Source organism: Symphalangus syndactylus, chromosome 24 (genome assembly GCF_028878055.3).
Source record: "Symphalangus syndactylus isolate Jambi chromosome 24, NHGRI_mSymSyn1-v2.1_pri, whole genome shotgun sequence".
NCBI classification, from domain to species: domain Eukaryota; kingdom Metazoa; phylum Chordata; class Mammalia; order Primates; family Hylobatidae; genus Symphalangus; species Symphalangus syndactylus.
The window spans coordinates 43,224,302-43,242,716 of NC_072446.2; the positions used below are offsets into that span (position 1 = coordinate 43,224,302).

At 47.4% G+C, this 18,415-nt stretch overlaps 2 protein-coding genes across 3 annotated transcripts in view; one reads left to right on the forward strand and one right to left on the reverse strand.

Annotated features, from left to right (window-relative positions):
* Nucleotides 1-18,415, forward strand: part of LOC129474662 (uncharacterized) — a 58,963-nt gene that overhangs the window by 29,047 nt on the left and 11,501 nt on the right. The gene's annotated exons all lie outside the window — the stretch shown is intronic.
* Nucleotides 2,792-18,387, reverse strand: PDYN (prodynorphin). 2 transcript variants are annotated; one of them, XM_055265470.2, is made up of 4 exons: nt 17,470-18,387; nt 16,144-16,203; nt 6,985-7,129; nt 2,792-4,997 (listed from the first exon to the last, which is right to left on the reverse strand). In XM_055265470.2, exons 3-4 carry the CDS (start codon nt 7,111-7,113, stop codon nt 4,362-4,364), a joined length of 765 nt encoding a protein of 254 aa, XP_055121445.1. In that variant the 5' UTR covers nt 7,114-7,129; nt 16,144-16,203; nt 17,470-18,387; the 3' UTR covers nt 2,792-4,361. The 2 variants fall into 2 exon arrangements, with proteins under 2 accessions (XP_055121445.1, XP_063490250.1); XM_063634180.1 differs by having other exon boundaries at nt 6,985-7,132.

Below are 18,415 nucleotides of genomic sequence, written 5' to 3' on the forward strand. Positions count from 1 at the left end.
GGCACACCCCTTTAAGAGGAAGCAAAAACATGAAAATAGCATGCGGGTATAACCTAAAGCTTCTACCAGTCATCTTAAAATCACATAGGACCTTAGAATGAACCCAACATAGAGCAGAAGAGAGCCTAGTGATGCAGAGATCGTGATATCCTTATTGAGTCCCTTGATCAAACTCTACCTGAAGCTAAATATCCCCCAGTTTTTCATTTATGTGAACCAACAAATTACTTGGGCTTTTTTTGTTGTTTATTTGTTTAACCCATTTGAGATAGTTAGGAATCATAAACCTCTTATGTATCAGGTGCACTTCATATTACTGAACCCAGTGAAATCACTATTTTTCTCTCCATTTGACAGACTGGAAACTGAGGCACAGTGGCATTCAGGGACTTGTTCAGAGTCACTCCGGGAAGCAGAATCTGAACCCAGTTCTCTGTGGCTCCCACCATGCTTTTTCTATCTTATGACCAAATGAAATCGGTCCAGAAAAGAAAGTCCAGAACAACAGTGTTCTGCAATCCATAGCATAAGGGGGAAAGTACTAAAAATGAAAAAAAGAGTATTTCCCATAAAAAAAGATTTAGGAAGAACTCACAAAATAGTGGTGAGAGGGTGATGTGTCTTATCCTAAACATGTTATTGTTTGTCTTACTCAGTACTTTAAAACAATTACCTGCCTAGAGATTGAAAAACAGAAATGTCATATGCATATTGAGCAATCTCTGCAGTCTCTTGGAAATCAGAGAAGGTTTTGCCATTCTAGGGCCACATTTCCCACAGCATATACTCTCCAATTGGCCCCAACCCCCACCAGCTCCCCTTACTCACTGGCATCCACCTACACTATGTCAAAATTGATGCATTTATAATAAACTTTAATCTGCTTGAAAACTTTTGTTGACTTGGATTCCACAACATATTCCTACTCTATGCCCTAGGAGGTCTAGTATTCATTTGCTCTCCTACTGGGATCCATGCTCCATTTTCTTCTTGAGAACCACCCACTTCCTTCCCCACTATTTTGAGTGGGGTTGAACCCATCCCTGGCTCCAGTGGTGTCCATGTGATTCAGTTCTGATCAAATAGAGCATCACATCCATCTGTCCACAATGATTGGCATGAGCTCAGGTTGGGACACATGACCCAATTAAAGCCAATGAGATGTCATGAATCTTTGATTGAGATTGCAGTGAAAATAGCATGCGGGTATAACCCAGAGCTTCTGCCAGTCATCTTAAAAGCATATAGAGCCTTAGAATGAACCCAATACAGTGGAGAAGAGAGCCTAGGGATGCAGAGATCGTGATATCCTTATTGAGTCCTTTGATCAAACTCTACCTGAAGCTAAATATCCCTGGAATTTTTATTTATGTGAACCAACAAATTACTTGGATTTTGTTGTTGTAGTTTTTTTGTTTAACCCATTTGAGAGAGTTAGGAGTCATTTGTTTTCAAGTGGTAGACAGTTCTTCCCTGGAGAATCTCCCAGGCTACTGACAACAGGATCAGGACTCAGTGGGTAAAAATAACAGAAACCTGAACTTCAACCTGACATAAAGATGGAAATTTCCAACACTGAATCATTGAGGAATACGAATATGTTGTGGAATCCAAGTCAACAAAAGTATTCAAGCAGATTAAAGTTTCCTATCAATGTGTCAATTTTGGCACAGGGTAGGTGGATGGATAAGATGAACCCAAGCCTTAGGTTCCTTCCATTTTGATGATATGAATATCAAGAATGACACAGTCCTCAGAGAAGGATTTCCTAAATACCCTAGGGAGGTTTCTCCCCTACCCTTGTTATCCTTTATCTACACATCCCAACTATTTCCCAACAATTACCATTATTTTTAATGATTGACTTATATTTTTATCTATGTGTTTGTCTCCCCTGCTAGACTGTTAGTTCCATAACAGCAGAGATCTTGTCCATTTCATTTTTCTGTACTTCCACCACCTAGCAAAAGGCCTGCCAAACACAGTAGACCTTTAATTAAGAGTCTGTTGAATGAATGAGAGAATGAATGAGACCTTCCTCACCCTGCATTTTCTATGAAGTCATTCAGAAAGCCAATGACCAAATGGAACCCATGAGGTCTGTAGCCATTAAATCTCACATTCATCCTATTTAAAGACATCTCATCAACAACATTTAATGCAAAATGTCATTTTAGTAAAGGATATTATTCCAACCCATGGCTACAGCATCCTCCATCCCTAACTCACTCATCCTTGTCTGGGAACATGTCTCTATCTCCTGTCCTGGTCATCTAGCATAGAAAGCAGCCCATGGGAATTATGTGGGATGCAGACTCCCTCTGCAGCACCTCTCCCCAGTCTCCTCATTGTGTTGCTCAATGCTCAAGCTTTGTCACCATCCCTTAAGACAATGTAGGGAAGAAAATTCATTTACTGAGCACCTACTGTGTACCAGGATCTTTGCATATATGAGCTCATCTAATCCTCACAGCAACTCTACAAAATTGGCACTATTCGTCTTTATTTTATGGAGGTGGGAACTAAGGCTGAGAGAAACCAAATGGCTTACTCAAGGTCGCACAGATCCAATGTTCCAATTTAAAGCTGTGACACTCCACAGTTTTTGCTCTTTCTGTTATCCCACACTTGGTTTTCCAACATGAATATACGTGTGTGTGTGTGTGTGTGTGTGTATGTGTGCAACTCTTCTTTATTCCCTAGCACTCTTTTCTGCAAATTTTTTTTTTTTATCTCTGAGGACTGAGGCTCACACACATGTGCACGTGCACGTACACACAAACCCACCAAGTCATCAGCATCTTTCTTTTATTTATTGTACTGGAGGAGCAGGAAATTACACAAGCCTATTAAAGGCTAAGCAAACTCCAAGTAAATTGCCTAAATGGGACTTTTTTAAAGCACACAAAATAACTCTAAAACAATCTATCCACTTCAGAACATCATCAGATACCTGGGGACTGCGCATGAAGAGATGTGCTCAGCAGCATCTTATACAAATTATCCAAACTCAAGCCTGTTTCCTCTCCTATCCAGCCCCATCTCCTGGACCCACAAACAAAAAGAGAGTGCCTGGGAATGAGGGAGCAAAAGAGAGAGAGACAGAGAGAGAGGGCTTTGATAGAAACCAAGACATCGGGAGGTCTCTGCCTCTGATTCAGGGTTATTTGAATCAAGGGAACTCATTTGGCCTCAAGTACTTCATCATTTTATTTCTCTTTCTGGTTTTATTTTGAGACATTAAGAGGAAAGAAGCATCATGGGGATTGAAGAGGGCCTTTTTCTCTTTCTAGCTGCTGCTTCTGGAGTCCCTTACCCAATGCCCAGTGCATATGTTGGGCCAGATGGCTTGGACTCCTGGCAGCCAATTCAGCTGCTCAAGAACATGGCTGTGCTTAACTTCATCAACTTGACTCTGCTTCAGTTCACCATGGAGTAGAGGCATGATACCGATCAGTTTAATTAGTTTAATGAGGGCTGAGGGAACTGGTCCACATTTTGAGTTTGTTGCACAGAACAAATTGGTTTGCCTTTCTCCCTCCTTGATCATTTAGGCATTCAAGAGGCTGCTCTCAATCATTTCCGAAAGGGGTTTTCACTCCCTTCTGTAAGGAGTTGGGTACTGTCCAGGGTACCAACATGACTGGGAGTTCAGGAAGTCAGTTCTTCAAGAGGTGCTTTTCTGAACAATGAGGACTCAGAGTACACTGACTAAACATTAAACCGACTAGAAGACTGGACCCTCTACTGTAAGGGTTCCTGATTCAATATAAAGCAATGTTTAAGCTTTGTACCTAAAGCATCGTCTCCAAAGTGGGGTGCACAGGAGATCTTTTGAGATTTGGGAATATAATGTTAGGATTTCTGTGCATGATTATTTACCTTATTTTAAAGTTTACTCTTTGTTTATGATGCATATACTATCTGCGTGAGGAAGTATGCTCATATTTCTTCTGAGAGGGGCATGTGATCGGTTAAGTTTGGAGATCATAGACCTACAGGTACAAAGAACACGTCGCTCTGGTTCCCTGGAATTGAGGAGTCACGTGAACAGGTTGGAAGGACTGAGATCACAAACTGCCGCTGCCGCTGCTGCTGCCGCTGCTGGTAGTTTTAGAGTCTAGGTGTCGGAGCCAAGCACTAAGCCTATTGTGGGGAAGGGACATCCACCCTTCCCCATCACAGACTCCAGAGAAATAACATACTCCCAGGCAGAAGAGAGATAGGCTGGGCTTGGATATTTTGTACAGAATGCTGAGCTGAGCATGGGGAAGGGGCACATACAAGAGGATGAATGAGTGCACTCCAACCTGAAAAGGTGTCAGGGGATGCTCCTGACTCTACTCCATGAAGAGAGGTGCTTATGCATCAAAAAGCTCTCCTGAGTAAGCATTCGGATCTTCCTGAGACCGAGTCACCACCTTGAACTGGCGCCGGAGAAAACCACCATAGCGCTTCTGGTTGTCCCACTTGAGCTTGGGACGAATGCGCCGCAAGAAGCCCCCATAGCGTTTGTACAGGTCCTCGTGGCCCATGCTATCCACGTCCCCCTCCCCAGCCACCTCTGAGCTCCTCTTGGGGTATTTGCGCAAAAAGCCCCCATAGCGTTTGACCTGCTCCTTGGGGTCCTCCTCAGCGAAATAGAGTGTGCCAGTCTCCATGGCACCATCGTTCAGCTGGGCATCCCTCATCAGCTCAGACTCTGCTCCCTCCCCAAACCCATCAGACAGACCCCTGAGCTTATCCTCCAGGCTTTTGCTCAGAGTGTTCTCCTTTGTTGAGATACTTGGGAGAAACTTGCTTTTCTCCAGCTCCTTCAGGAAGGACCCAGAGAGCTTGGCCAGCTCACTGTAAGGCGCTTCCGCAACCGACTTGCTCCCCAAGTCCTCCTTGTCATTGAGCCCAAGGGTGGAGGGGGTGAAAAAAGACAGAAAGCTCTGGCATCTCTCCCATTCCTCAGAGGGCAGCAGGGCAGCCTGGCATTGCAGGGAGCAAATCTGCAAAAGACCCAAAAAGACCACAGTGGCAAATGATCAAAACACATGCACTGGTCTGCCCCAGGCTCCCCTGTCCAGTGTCTGAGAAAACCAAAATGAACGCCACTGCTAAGCCCTGGGCTACCCATGTTCATACTACTGGTGGTGCATAAAGGTAGGGGACTTTGTGCCTGTGAGAAAGAGAAGACAGACTTGGAGAGATGAAATGGCTTTAGACCCAGGACACATGGCTGCAGGTGGCAATTGCCAGAATTGGAAGTAAGATCTTCCCATAGTGTTCTGTGTGCTCACCTTTCCCCTTCCACTTCTGACTCCCAGACAGGAAACCCCATCTCCATTAAAAATACAAATTCTCTCCCAGGCTTCCGCAGGTGTGAAGCACGCTGCTAACTCTTGGTAAAGTGGGACAGAGAAGTGCAGCATGGCAGAGAACACACAGGAGAGGACATGGGAGTGTTCATCAGGCCTGGGGTGGGGGGCAATGGCATCACTTCATAGGGCCATTGGGAGCATTCAATCATAATGGTGATGACAATAGCAACGAATACTGGAACTTGAACCCAGGCAGTCCAATTCCATGAGTCTTCATACTTAAACACGGTGCTCTTTGAGACTGGGCATGGGCAGGACCTGGCCCATTGTGTGCATCTCTCAGTGGCTAGAATTATGTATTAAATAACTTATTTTGCCAGGTGCAGTGGCTCATGCACGTAATCTCAGCACTTTGGGAGACCAAGGCTGGCGGATCACTTGAGACCAGGAGTTTGAGACCGGCCAGGTAGACATGGCAAAATCCCATCTCTATTAAAAATAGAAAAATTAGCTGGGTGTGGTGGTGTGCACCTGTAGTCTCAGCTACTCAGGAGGCTGATGTACGAGAATCACTTGAACCCGGGAGGTGGAGGTTGCAGTGAGCTGTGATAGTGCCACCGCACTCCAGCCTGGGCAACAGAGCAAGACTCTGTCTCAAAAATAAATAAATAAATAAATAAATAAATAATAACTTCTGGCAGGGCTTGATAGCCCATGCCTGTAATCCCAGCACTTTGGGAGGCCAAGGTGGGCAAATCACTTGAGGTCAAGAGTCTAAGACCAGCCTGGCCAACATGGTGAAACCCCGTCTCTACTAAAAATACAAAAATTAGCCGGGCGTGGTGGTGGGTGCCCATAGTCCCAGCTACTCGGGAGGCTGAGGCAGGAGAATCATTTGAACCCGGGAGGCAGAAGTTTCAGTGAGCCGACATCACGCCACTGCACTCAAGTCTGGGCTACTGAGTGAGACCCTGTCTCGGAAAAAGTAAACAAATAAATAACTTCTTTCACTGTCTCATGGAATCACCTCCATTTTGCAGATGAAGAAACCAAGGCTCAGAGAGGGAGTTCCAAGGTCATGGAGCTAGAAAGGGACAGCATCAAAGTCTGTGTTCTGTCCCTATGCCCTTGGTACTTCTATTCCAGCCTTTCTGCTGTCATGGGAGAGACATGTAGGGGAACTTAACTCAAAGCAAAGCCAACAAGTTAGGGCCAAGAGGCACTAAGGCCCAGGAGAGGGGTCAAAGCTTTGATCCTGTCAGCCAGATCTTTGCATTTAAGGGTGTTGGAGACAGCTCCCCTCATGGAACTGTCTAGATTTGGAGGTGCTCATCAGCCCAGGAAAAAGAAGCCCTAAATAGTCAATCTGGAGCTGCTGACTGCCGAAATCAGCACCACCTCAGAAATGACATTCCCTGTTGCCGGACATCACTCTCCCTGGACACCTGAGTCTCTTGTCCTGGCCTAAGTGAACCCACAGTGGTGAAGTCTGGAGTGGGGACACAGCAGCCACTGGTGTCCAGGCCATCTACAGGGCAGGACACCCACCACCCTGCACAGGTGGGATGGATCTAAAGGACAGCACACAGCTGCCCAGGCCTACAACCTCCCCTATCTGGGCTGCCTCGCACAGGTCCCAGGACCTGGGCATTGAAGAACCTTGCCTGAAACCTACCAGGGGGTTGACAGGTTTGGGACCATCTTGGGTCTTTACAGCACACAAGGAGCACCGCGACAGGCAGTCCGCTATGGCAGACGGGAACACGAGGAGGCAGGCAGCCAGGACCAGCCCCTGCCAGGCCATCCTGTCTGAGCAATTCCTGCTGGGAGGAAGAAAGAGAAGATAATGAAATCTATGATCACCACTCTGTAGATTGTGTTCTGAGCCCACAAAGTCATCTCTTTAACTCCTGCCCACAGCACTGCAAAGCATTCTGATTCCCATTCTACGGTCAAGAAAACAGAGGCTCAGGGAGGTAAAGTGGAGGCCCAAAGCCAAGAGTCAAGGAAGGGAATGAGCACCCACTGTACACCCAGAGCTTTCCTGCACATTCACTTTCAATCTGCACAATAGTTCTTCAATGTGGGCTGTGCTAGTTTCATTCGACAGATGGGGAAGCTGAGGCTTAGAGCTGGGAAGTGGTTGCACACAGCTAGGAAGTGGACAAGCCACGACTTGCTCTGGGTCTTTCAGACTTCAAAACCCACTTTGGCCACCCGCCAAGCCAGAAGATACTTGGCTAAATGCTTTTCTGAGTTCTCTGAGGTCTTTGTCCCTGTGTCCCAGGCTGTCCCATGTCAGTCCTTTCGGCTGTGTGAGGGCTTCAGAATTTTTCTCTCCCACTCTGGTACTGTCACTGACCTTGGCCATAGCTCCATCTTCACTCCCTCTCCCTGCCGGCCTCCCTGCCTGCCTCCAGTTCCTTCTTTGATTCCTCCTTCCCACCCTGAAATGCCCGTCTTGGCAATATCAATTCTGTGAACAGACCCATTGGGTGGGGTCAGGCTGGCCCTTCTGCCTAAATGTCAGGGCACCCTCAGTCCCTTTCCTACAATCTCACACTTCAGCTCTGGGCTCCAACCACGTCAGCTTCTTGCAATTCCCTTAATGAATGCATCAGGTTCTGACCCACCCCCAGGCCTTTGCACATGCTGTTCCCTCTGCCTGGAGAACCCTTCGTCTCCTCTTCTGTTACCTGTCATTTAGGTCCTGGATTAGATATTACTTCATCCAGGCAGCTCTCCCTGATTGCCTAGGCTAGATGAGCTGCTCCTCCTTTCTATTCTCCCAGCAACATGTGCCTCTTCCATGAAAATAGTCTACTATTTGGTAATTAGCTATGCGAGTCTTCAGGATTTGGTTCCACGTCTTGTCTTTTTCTCTGAAATAGTCACTCTGTTCCTCAAATATGCCAAACTTGCTCCTACCTCAGGGCCTTTTGCACTTTCTCTTCTTCTGCCTGCAGTATTTTGACCTCAGACTTCTACATCACTAGCTCCTTCTTTGTCATTAAATTAGCTGTCACATTGGCAGAGAGGCATTTACTGATCACTATGTCTAATGAGGCTTCCTTGGTCTCTGTCTTACACCACCCTTTGTTTGCATCAGAACATCTCACCTCATAGTCTCCTATCTATTTGATGCTTGGTTGTTGGTGGTGGTGTGTATGTTGTGGTTATCACCTCCCCAATAGAATGTTAGCTCCTTGAGGGCACAGACCCTGTCTTATTCTCTGCTGTATACTAGCTCCTAAAACCCTGGCCAGAACATTGCTGGTCCTCAATAAATTCCTGGCAGATGAATTAATGCTTCAAAAATACTCTGTTAAAAGTTGTCTGTTTTGCTGGGCATGGTGGCTCACACCTGTAATCCCAACACTTTGAGAGGCTGAGGTGGGCGGATCACTTGAGGTCAGGAGTTCGAGACCAGCCTGGCCAACATAGTGAAACCCCATCTCCATTAAAAATACAAAAATTAGCTGGGAAGAGTGGCATGCACCTGTAACCCCATCTACTCAGGAGGCTGAGGCAGGAGAATCATTTGAACCCAGGAGGTAGAGGTTGCAGTAAGCAGAGATCGTGCCACTGCCATCCAGCCTGGGTGACACAGTGAGACTCCATCTCAAAAAAAAAAAAAAAAAAAAAAAAAAAAAAGGTGTCTGTTTCATAGTCAGCCCTTTATAAATCAGATATCAAGACTCAGGTCCTTGATATTTGATTGATGAGGGCACAGTACAGTTCTTTCAATTGGAATCCTCTAAGACACCCCACCCCACCCTGGCCAGGGCTTCACGCTTCGCCCAGCATGGTCTTTGTAACCTGACAACACCAATCTACTCTTAGAAATGGCTGTCCTCTTTTCCTCCAACTTCCCCATCCCTGCAAACTGCCTTGTTTGCTCAGGTGTTCAGAATGTTTTGAAGCTTCCACTCCACGGGCCCCAGAACCCCATGCTGTAGCCAGAGCAGGCTCTCCCCGTTAAAACATGCAGTAGGCTCTCCCACCAGAGCATGCTTAATAGTGATCCCAGTCGCCACTTATCAGACCCCTACTGCTCTAAGTTCTTCAACTCATCACCTCATTTATTCCTTCAGGGAAGTGGGCACTTCTGTTCTGGTGAATTGCCCATGTTCTAACTCGAATAGTGAAGCTGGGGTGCAAGGCCTGTTCTGTTTGACCCCCTACACTTAATGACTACAATTTCTAGAGCAACTTCATTCACCACCTAACTCCTGGCTGAAGGCTTCCCACACAGCTTAGCTGCTAAGGTAGGGGACTCACGTTAAGATCTCTTTATCTCAGGCAAAAATAGTGTTGGCATCCTTGTCTTTCATCCATTAACTTTATATTTAATGATAATTCTGGTTGATCTGATGGTAATTAAGTACTCACGATGTTCTGAGCAGTTCTCATGGATTAACTCATACATATTCACAGAAACTCTATGGCATCGGTGCTATTGCCATGCCCACTTTACAGATGAGGAAACTGAGTTAAGATTCTAGAGCCTGCCAAGATTCTACAGTGAGTAAGTGGCAAAGCTGGGATTCGTACCAGGCTGTCTGGCTCCAGAGCTACCTTCGTAACCGCTGTGTACTGCCCAGGCCCCTTCAGTCCTCTCATCTCCAGCCTCCAGCTTCTCCCTCCAGGTGGACCCTCCACCTGGTTCTGGAGTGGCCTCCAATCTTTCCCTCCTAGACACTTTCCACACAGCAGCTGGGGGACCCTTCTGAAATGCAGATCTGACTGCACCTCTGCCCTGTATCCACTGGCTTCCAGAGGAAGCTTGTCCCCGTCACCTAGCACCCCCAGGCTCTCCTAATACCAACAGCTGACATTTGCTAGTGCTCCCTGTGTGCCTGCCCCTGTGCTCAGAACTGTGTGTATCTTATTGTAAGGGGGTCCTTATGACAACTCCATAAGACTGGGACTAATATTCTCCCCACTCACGGATGAGAAAATGGAGACACAGAAAGATCACATAGTCTGTCTGAGGCATCCCAGCAAGTACACAGCACCCAGACAGATTGGATGTGAGTTCTGCCCATCCTGGGCTTGACCAAACCACGTGCAATTTCAAAACAAATGCTTCACGCACCCCACCCTCCAAGCCTTTGCACACAGGGTTTCCCCTGCCAGGAACATCTTTCTCACTCCACTCATCCACTCCCATCACACTTTGACCTGGCTAATTCTCATTATGCAAAACTCAGCCTCAGTTGCCTCTTCCAGGAAGTCTGTCTGGATTAAGTTCCCTCCTTTGAGCTCCCACAGCCTCCTATGCTGGCTCCATCACAAAATTACCACTTACCTGTCTGAGTCCCTTATGGGCAGGTAGGGGGTCACTGAGGTGCAAGTGTGTTGTGCTTGAGGATGACAAAAGGCCAGGGTGGATGAAGGGACATAAGGGAGAGACTGAGGTGGAAAAGCAAACAGGTGGGCAGAGGATGGATAATGCCGGCTCTCATAGGCCAAGGGAGAGTTTGCATTTGATCTAAATGTGACTGGAAGACTAAGGAAGTTTGAGTGATTGATGAATGAATGAATGAATGAATGAATGGTGTCCCAGTACCTCATACAGGGCTAGAATGAGAGCAGGAGCTGCACACCAATTAGTGATGAAAATAAACAGACAATAGTTTAAAACCAGGAAATTTTTACATTTAAAAAAAAATCTCAATTTTCAATTTGTCTTGAAAAAACAAAAGGCCTGGGGACATTGAGCCTGTATTCCAATATGGCAACGGTCACAGAGGAAGAGCCATACTGCCCATCACCACCTGCGGAACCACCCGGGGCTTCCCTCACTGCCGACTGCCTGACAGACATGTGAGTCTGCAGCCCCTGAATTACCCACTCTAACTTGGAGAAGCAGCATGGGGTGGGAGGGACACAGCTGGTGAGAAAGGAGAGGTAGGACCTCAAATTCTTTCCTGACCCTGAAGCAGGATCACAAAATGGTCAGTAACGTGGGCTCAGGTCTCAGCCCACCACTTACCCACCACTTTAGGAAAATGACTTAGCTTTACTGTGCCTCAGTTTTCTCAGCTACAAAATGGGGCTAATAATAATGCTTCAGAGGGTGGGCATAGGAACTAAATAAATGATCACATTTGAAGCACCTGGCACATAGTAGGCGCTTTGGAGAGTGGAGTATGAAGGCTCCAGTCTAGTCTTAATTGAGCTGTAGGAGATAAGAAAAGAAGAGGGCAAAAAGGAGAGATCATAAAGAGCTTGGCACACTGCGGAAACAAAAAATGCTGCTGCATGACTCACTGCCGTGGACGGAGGGCCTGCTGGGTGTTGGTCTAGGCTGAGTGCCCTTCATCCATGATCCTGTCAACCCAGCAACAGCCACCAATTCTCAGGAGCCTACTGGGTGCCAGGCTGTGCATTATTGCTTTTTACATATTAGCTCCAATCCTCACAGCAACCCTACAGGTGCATGTTTTTTTTAATACCCATTTTACAGAGGGCCAGACTGAGGCTGAGAAAGGGGAACTTGCTCATCCAAGTTCACCTGGAGTCATGAATCGGGGAGTTGGGATCATGACCAGATCCCTCCGGGTTAAAAGGGGACCCTAGTAGAGACACATTGGCCCTCACAATTTCATAGGTGATCTTATTTCCTTCCTTTTATAGGATAAATACATTACTGAACAATATCAGATGGGCCGCCGGGGAAGCATTTCGACCTTTCTGATGGGGATTTGCCAAGGAATGGAGCTGGGAAGTCATACGTAAGAGAGAGCCCTGCCTGCCTATCATGTCTGATTAGGGATAGGCCAAGGAGGAAAGGAACTTTGCCGATCATCGGGATGAGAAGTGGGAAGCAAGCCCCCTCGGTAAGCGGGAGGCGTGATGTCAGCATCTGGCCCTGATGGAGGGCCTGCATGGTCTTCTTTCACAGACTTGGCCGAGGACCCAGAGACCACACAAGGAAAAGTCCTGCACTTGGCAGTTTGTGAAGCTTTTTCTCAGCCGCTACCTCGGGTGCTTTGTAACAGCCCAGTAGGGGAAAGAGGGGCTGATGGGGCAGTGGGGTGATTCTCCCCTAACAGGTGGGGTTGCTTCAGACTCACCAGACTCCCTAATCGCATGAGCCAATTCCTTACGTAAATCTCTTTCTGTGGGTAGGCACATCTTGTTAGTTCTGCCTCCCTGGAGAACCTTGGCTAATACAACACCCATGCCCCTTTGTTTGCGTCTATGTCTGTGGTTGTTTTCATGCTGCAAAAGCTGAGTTAATTGTTGAAACAGGGACTGTAGGGCCAAGAAAGCCCAAAATATTTACTCTCTGGTCCTTTACAGACAAGGTTTGCTGACCGTACTTTCACTGGTTTTATAAACATTTTATGATTCTAATAGCTTTTAAGCTAATTTTCTTGAGTCCTCAGGCACGTGAACATATTCTCAAATAATAAAACATTTTTTATGCCTTGCTAGTGGATGGATCTCTTACCAGGAGGTCAGGTGGGTTTCCCGATGGAAGAGGCAGGAAGCAACTGGCCCCATTCTTCAGCCCTGAGCCCTTTCTAGTTGCCCGGGCTGCTCTCCCGGCAAATACTGAGAGGACCTGGGGAGGCTCGCCTTGGGATTCTCCTTTTCCTCGACAGGGAAAGGCATGGGTCACTTGGTGCCACCTCCTCCACAAGCCTCAGTCTTCTCATCTGTGATTGGGGTGTATCATCTTCCTGCACTGAGACAGCACCGCTTAAAGTGCCAGCACAAAGTAGACCCTCTTTTCACCCAGGGCCCAGAGTTCCTTGAAAGGGAATGATCTTTTTGACCTCTTGGCTCCTCGATGATATTTCTATATTGTAGTCAGCTGAGGGCTCAGAGGAGCCGCAAGTGTTTCTATTTAAAAAGCCAGCATGGAATAATAATGGCTTGATTTAACATTGCAATTATCTCTCTGAGCACTTTAGCGCATATGATTATCCCTATTTGATGAGAGAGGAAATGGGAAAAGGTAGAAAAGAAGTCACTTGTTTAAGGTCATATCATGAGTCAGGAGGGAAATGGAGACAGAACTCCAGCCTCCCACACCCGAACCGTGACTCCCACTAAAGAGATGGCATTGTTTCAATGACCCTGCAATGACAACCATCCTAACAGCCAGCAAGGACTGAGACGCTGCTCTGCACCAGCCCCGTGCCCTCCAGGTGCCTCCCGTGGACCCTACGGGGCAGGGGCTAATATTACAGGCTTGGGATCCAGATGCGAAGGTGAGGATCAAGTGATAAAGTGCCTCTCCATGGTCACAGAGCATGGCAGAGTTGGAATTCTCTAAGTCCATCGCATTCCTCATTTAGGGTGTAGCTATGAGAAGGGACAAACTCTTTGCTGTCCACTTTATCTCAATTATTTCTCTCTTCTCTTGAAGAGAATCCAGTGGGTTGGGAACTACCAGTTCCATTTCCAGATGGGGAAAACAGGGCTTAGAGTCTAAAGACTGGGCCAAGACCAAGAAGCAAGGAAACAGCAGAATAAGATTTCAGTCAGTCTGCTGACTCCACGCCACAAACCATCCTGAGGCCTAAATATGTATCAAGTGTCTTTTGGATAACCTCCCAAACTCTCACATTCCTGACGTTGAAACCATTTCAGGAGCTTTTGCCCCACACTCAAAAGTGTAAAGTTTACCCTTGTGGGTCTCCAGGTGGTTGGCAAAGGGAGCCCCTGAACCTGGAAAAGCGGTGCCCCTTGTTAGGTGTTAGCATCATAACAAAAGACGAATGATCAATGGGAAGGAGGCTCGGGTTCTGAACAGAAAGTAAACCCACCCTTTAGCCTAGCAAAGATCAAAGCACAGAATCGGATGAGGGTCCTGTTTGGTGGTCGGCTGCATTTGCTGTGCAGAGGCCAGAGGGAAAGACGGCCTTGCAGGCAATGGATCTGGTGGGATCATTCACTGCATATTTAAAAGAACGTTTTTCAAGAGCAAGGTTTGGATAGAACCGCCACCCTTTTTGTTATCTGGTGCAATTAAGGGATGGGGAGAAAGGCAAAAAGAGGATAAACCAGAGAGATATGGAGATGAAGAGACATAGAGAGAGAGATGTAAAAAGAGAGAGTTAGAGATATAGACACAGAGAAAAAGACATGGGCCCAAAAGAATGGCAGAGGTGAGACCTGCACACACAGACAAAGAGACCGAGACACCGAGAAAAAGCAGAGAGAGGTGGAGGACCATATGGGAAGAAAAAACAAGATGAGACATAGAGATGGGGAGAGGACAAATGGGAATAGATGGGGAGGGGGTGAGGAGGAGGGGAAGAAGAGGGAAAAAAGAGAAGGGAAGTGAACAAAATAAGAGAGAGAAGTGGGGAGGGAGAGTAGATTTTGATTCAGGATGCTGACCTACCGTGTGAATCACAAACACCGATTCTCTCCCTCCTGCTGCTCTCTGAGTCTGCCCTTTGTTCCTAGGGACCAGTGGGCAAGAGACCCTGTCACATAATAACTGCTCAGTAAAACACTGTCAAGTTAAATCAAATTGTCCGGCAATAGGACAGGGACCAAATGGCAGTTCAAGCCAATGCATCAACAAATTGCCTCGGTGCATATGTCTGCGGCTAGTGGCCAGCCGGTCTGGCCAGTGGGATGACCTGGATGGACTCTGGGAGGAGCCCCCTGAGCCAAGCCATGTGCTTCATGGACCTGGGCCATCGTCCTCCTGCCAGGAGCACCGGTCTGGTTCCAGGCTGGGAGGGACTGATGAGGCTGTGCTTCACAGCACTAACAGATCCCACTCCATTTTGAGGGTCTGATCCTGGGGCTTACCTGGGTGTCTCCAGCCGATGTTTACCACCTACCACAGTGGCCAGCTCTGTCTCAGTGAAACAGGTTTATCACTTTGTAAGACCCAGCAAGATTAGCCAACATTCATGGGCTGAGATGAGTGAATACAGTGAGAGAAATCAGCTGTGTAACCACACTTTCTCAGGCATGCATTGAAATCGAACCAGTAACTATTGATCTCTCTTACAATGATGGAAGAGATCTAATGAATACAATAATTGTGTAGGAATGACCCAAGGAGGTGGGTAGTGGGAGGGGGCGTTAGGGAGTATTGATCAAAAAGAGACTTCATGATCCTGATGCAGCAGATGAAATAAAAAGTCTTCTGCTGGGATGGGGAGGGGAAAGCAGCACCAGCCCCGCAAATGAAAATATTAGACGTTAGATCATATTTCCTGGACACAGCACACAGCATGATGGAGTGGGATGATCAGTGATATGATAATCGATGGAGAGAAAGGTCCAATCTCACCACTTTGGAACAGTGAAAATCTGAGCAGTCATACCAGTATTTATTGAGCACCTACTGAATGCCAGGCATATTGCTGTATCCCGTTGGAGGCTTGCAATAACCTTAGGAGGTGAATATTATAATTATTCTCATCATACAGGTAAGGAAAGTAAGACTCAGAGAGGGACTTCTACTGTTCCGAAGTCACACAGTAAGTGAGTGGTAGGATCTGGGATTTCAGCCCAGCACTGTTTCAGGTGTTGTGAGACACACGTGTAGATGACAGATGGAAAATTCCTAGCTCCCAGGAGTTACTTCAAGAAACCTTAACTCCTTCCACGTGTTTTAAGATCGCAAATCTCTCAAATAGCCCCAGAGCTGATCCCTTTGCCTGCTCCCTTAAAATGTGCTGCCTTCTACCACATAGCCTTGGGAACCAGTGTGACATCCCCCTCCCAGCTGCCAACAGAGACATAGGATTTGCCTGCTACCTATCACACCTCTAGCTCAGCTGGGGCAAAGCAGTGGGCCTGAGATCCCGTCAGTGAATGCAAACCACCCCCAGGCAGCATAACTCACCGGCTCTGGCTGCTGCAACAGCTCCCCCCACGCAGATCTCAAAGCCTGAAGATAAATGACCTGCAAAAATAGAACAAAGGCAAGGTGTGGTGGGACTGGGGGGAGAAGAGGAGGGGAAAAGAGAAGGAAGGTGCCACAGAGGGGTGGGAAGGAGGCCTGGGGTGAGAAAGAACAGAAGAGGATCGACATTCTGCAACGCTTTGCAATGGATCTCGACTGGATGCTTGTCAAATTAGAAAGGCAAGCCTTGTATATTTCAGCAACCCTTGGAAGAAAGATGATAATGAAGACTTTCAGTCTGTGGGAGGGGAATTGAAATCAGATCCAATAATCGAAAGAGCTTGTTTTCCCTGGGAAGGCTGGAGACTTAATTAAGTAATGTTTGTAGAGCTTGGAGGGATTCTTGATACCCAGGAAAAAGTAAGCAGTTGCAGAATTTACTCTTCAACCTTGGAGTAGTCAGCAGGCTTTTTTTTTTTTTTTTTTCCTGAAACTCATCAGCTTTTTGCTAAAATCAAACTTTGAGACTCGGTATTTTTCTGAATATGGGTCTCTGGACCAGTGAACAAATGGCTTTCCCTTTGAGCTTCCTCCTGGCCTTAGACTCCTCTGGCTGTAGTTAATGGGAGAGCAACAAGTCCTTTCCAAGTAAAATGGACAAGAAAATCCCTGCTAAGCCTGGGCCTCCTGGCTTGTTGTCACTCCCTTTTCCCATTCCTTTACAACAAAACACCCCCAAACTTCAACCTGTATCAAATTCCATCGAAAGAAGCCACTCAAACCAGCACTCTGTCAGCAATTAAACACAATCCGAAAAGAATGAAAAGGCCGAACCTGGCCGTACATTGATGTACATGTTATGTGATAAATGCCAGAGCCTTGGATCTCATTAATGTCCCCAAGCCATTGTTCTCTAAGTCCAGTGAGACTCATTGACCTTTAAAATTACCCTGATTAGTGAAACCTCTCACTTCTCCCACCCAGGGTGTCCCATTTTCCCCAGACCCTGGGAATGGCATGGGAACTGCTGTGTGGGAGACTGCAAGGAGAAGGAGACCCTGGAGCTAAAGCCCAAGAGTGGTCCTCTTGGGAGAGAGCTTACCACCTGTTTAAGCCAGGACTGTGCAGAAAGGGAGATTCCAAAGAGCAGTCTCTCACTGGTCTGGCTTTTGTGAACTAGCCTCCTAACTGTAACTACCTTTGCTAGATAATCAGACCCAAACCTAAAATCCCCAGCCCAAGCTCCCACCATCTCTAGGTCCAGAGGACCAGGAATAAGCAAATAAAACCAAGCGATAGAATTCCAGTGACCCCTCTGGATGTTACCTGCACTCTGCTTTGTCCCTGGGCAGCTTCTGGCCGAGCAGGTCGGAGGTGGCAGTGGCTGGTCCAAGGCTCAGGGGCCTCCCTGACTCCGGCTTGGGAGGAGGTGCCAAAGAGGCAGCTGTGAACACCACCAAAGCCCCTTCGAATGGCAGTTCTGGTGCCTCTTCCCCCCTTTTATGGACGAGAGCCTCCCCTGTCGCTCAGCCCTTGCTGAGCACAGGCTGCTGGGAGCCAATGGGGAAGTGGCTGAGAGCAGTCAGAGCGCAGACCCCCAGGCCCTTCAACTCGAACTCCCTGGGCCCGACACAATAGGCTTCTCTTCGTGACAGGGTTGTGGAGGAGGAAGGCAGCCGTGTTGGGGAGGGGGGCGGATTCTGGGTGTAGTGCTGTTTGTCACTTGAAATCCGGCCACTTCAGTTTTTGATGCGTTTCCAGGAGAGTGTCACAGGAAAAAGAAGACAGGGAAGGACAGAGACAGAAGAGTTAGAGAGAGAGAGAGAGAGAGTCAGAGAGAAAAACAGAGAGAATCGGAAATGGAGAAAGAGGCAATGTCGGACCTAGGGAGTGATACAAAGGAGGGGAGAAAGAGAAAGAAAAACAGAGACAGAGAGAATGGCGGAGATAGGGAGAAGGGTAGAAACACAAGGAGAGAAGGACAGAGCAAGAAAAAAGGAAACCAACCAGGAAGACAGTCAGACTCAAAACACACTGATCCACAGACAGACAGACGCGGAGACAGACAGAGGCTGAGAGAGTCTTCTGATCATGGAAGAGAGTGGGGAGATGACAGCCGAATCAGCAGGCACGTGCATGGCCCGCTGTTGTGTGCCGTGGCAACTCTGTGTTGGCTGGTGCACGCGTGTGCTGGAATCTTTTTGTGTGTACATTTGCCTGCAAACGGCATTCGGCTCTGATACATGCCTGAGCTGGTGCCAGGCACACTAGC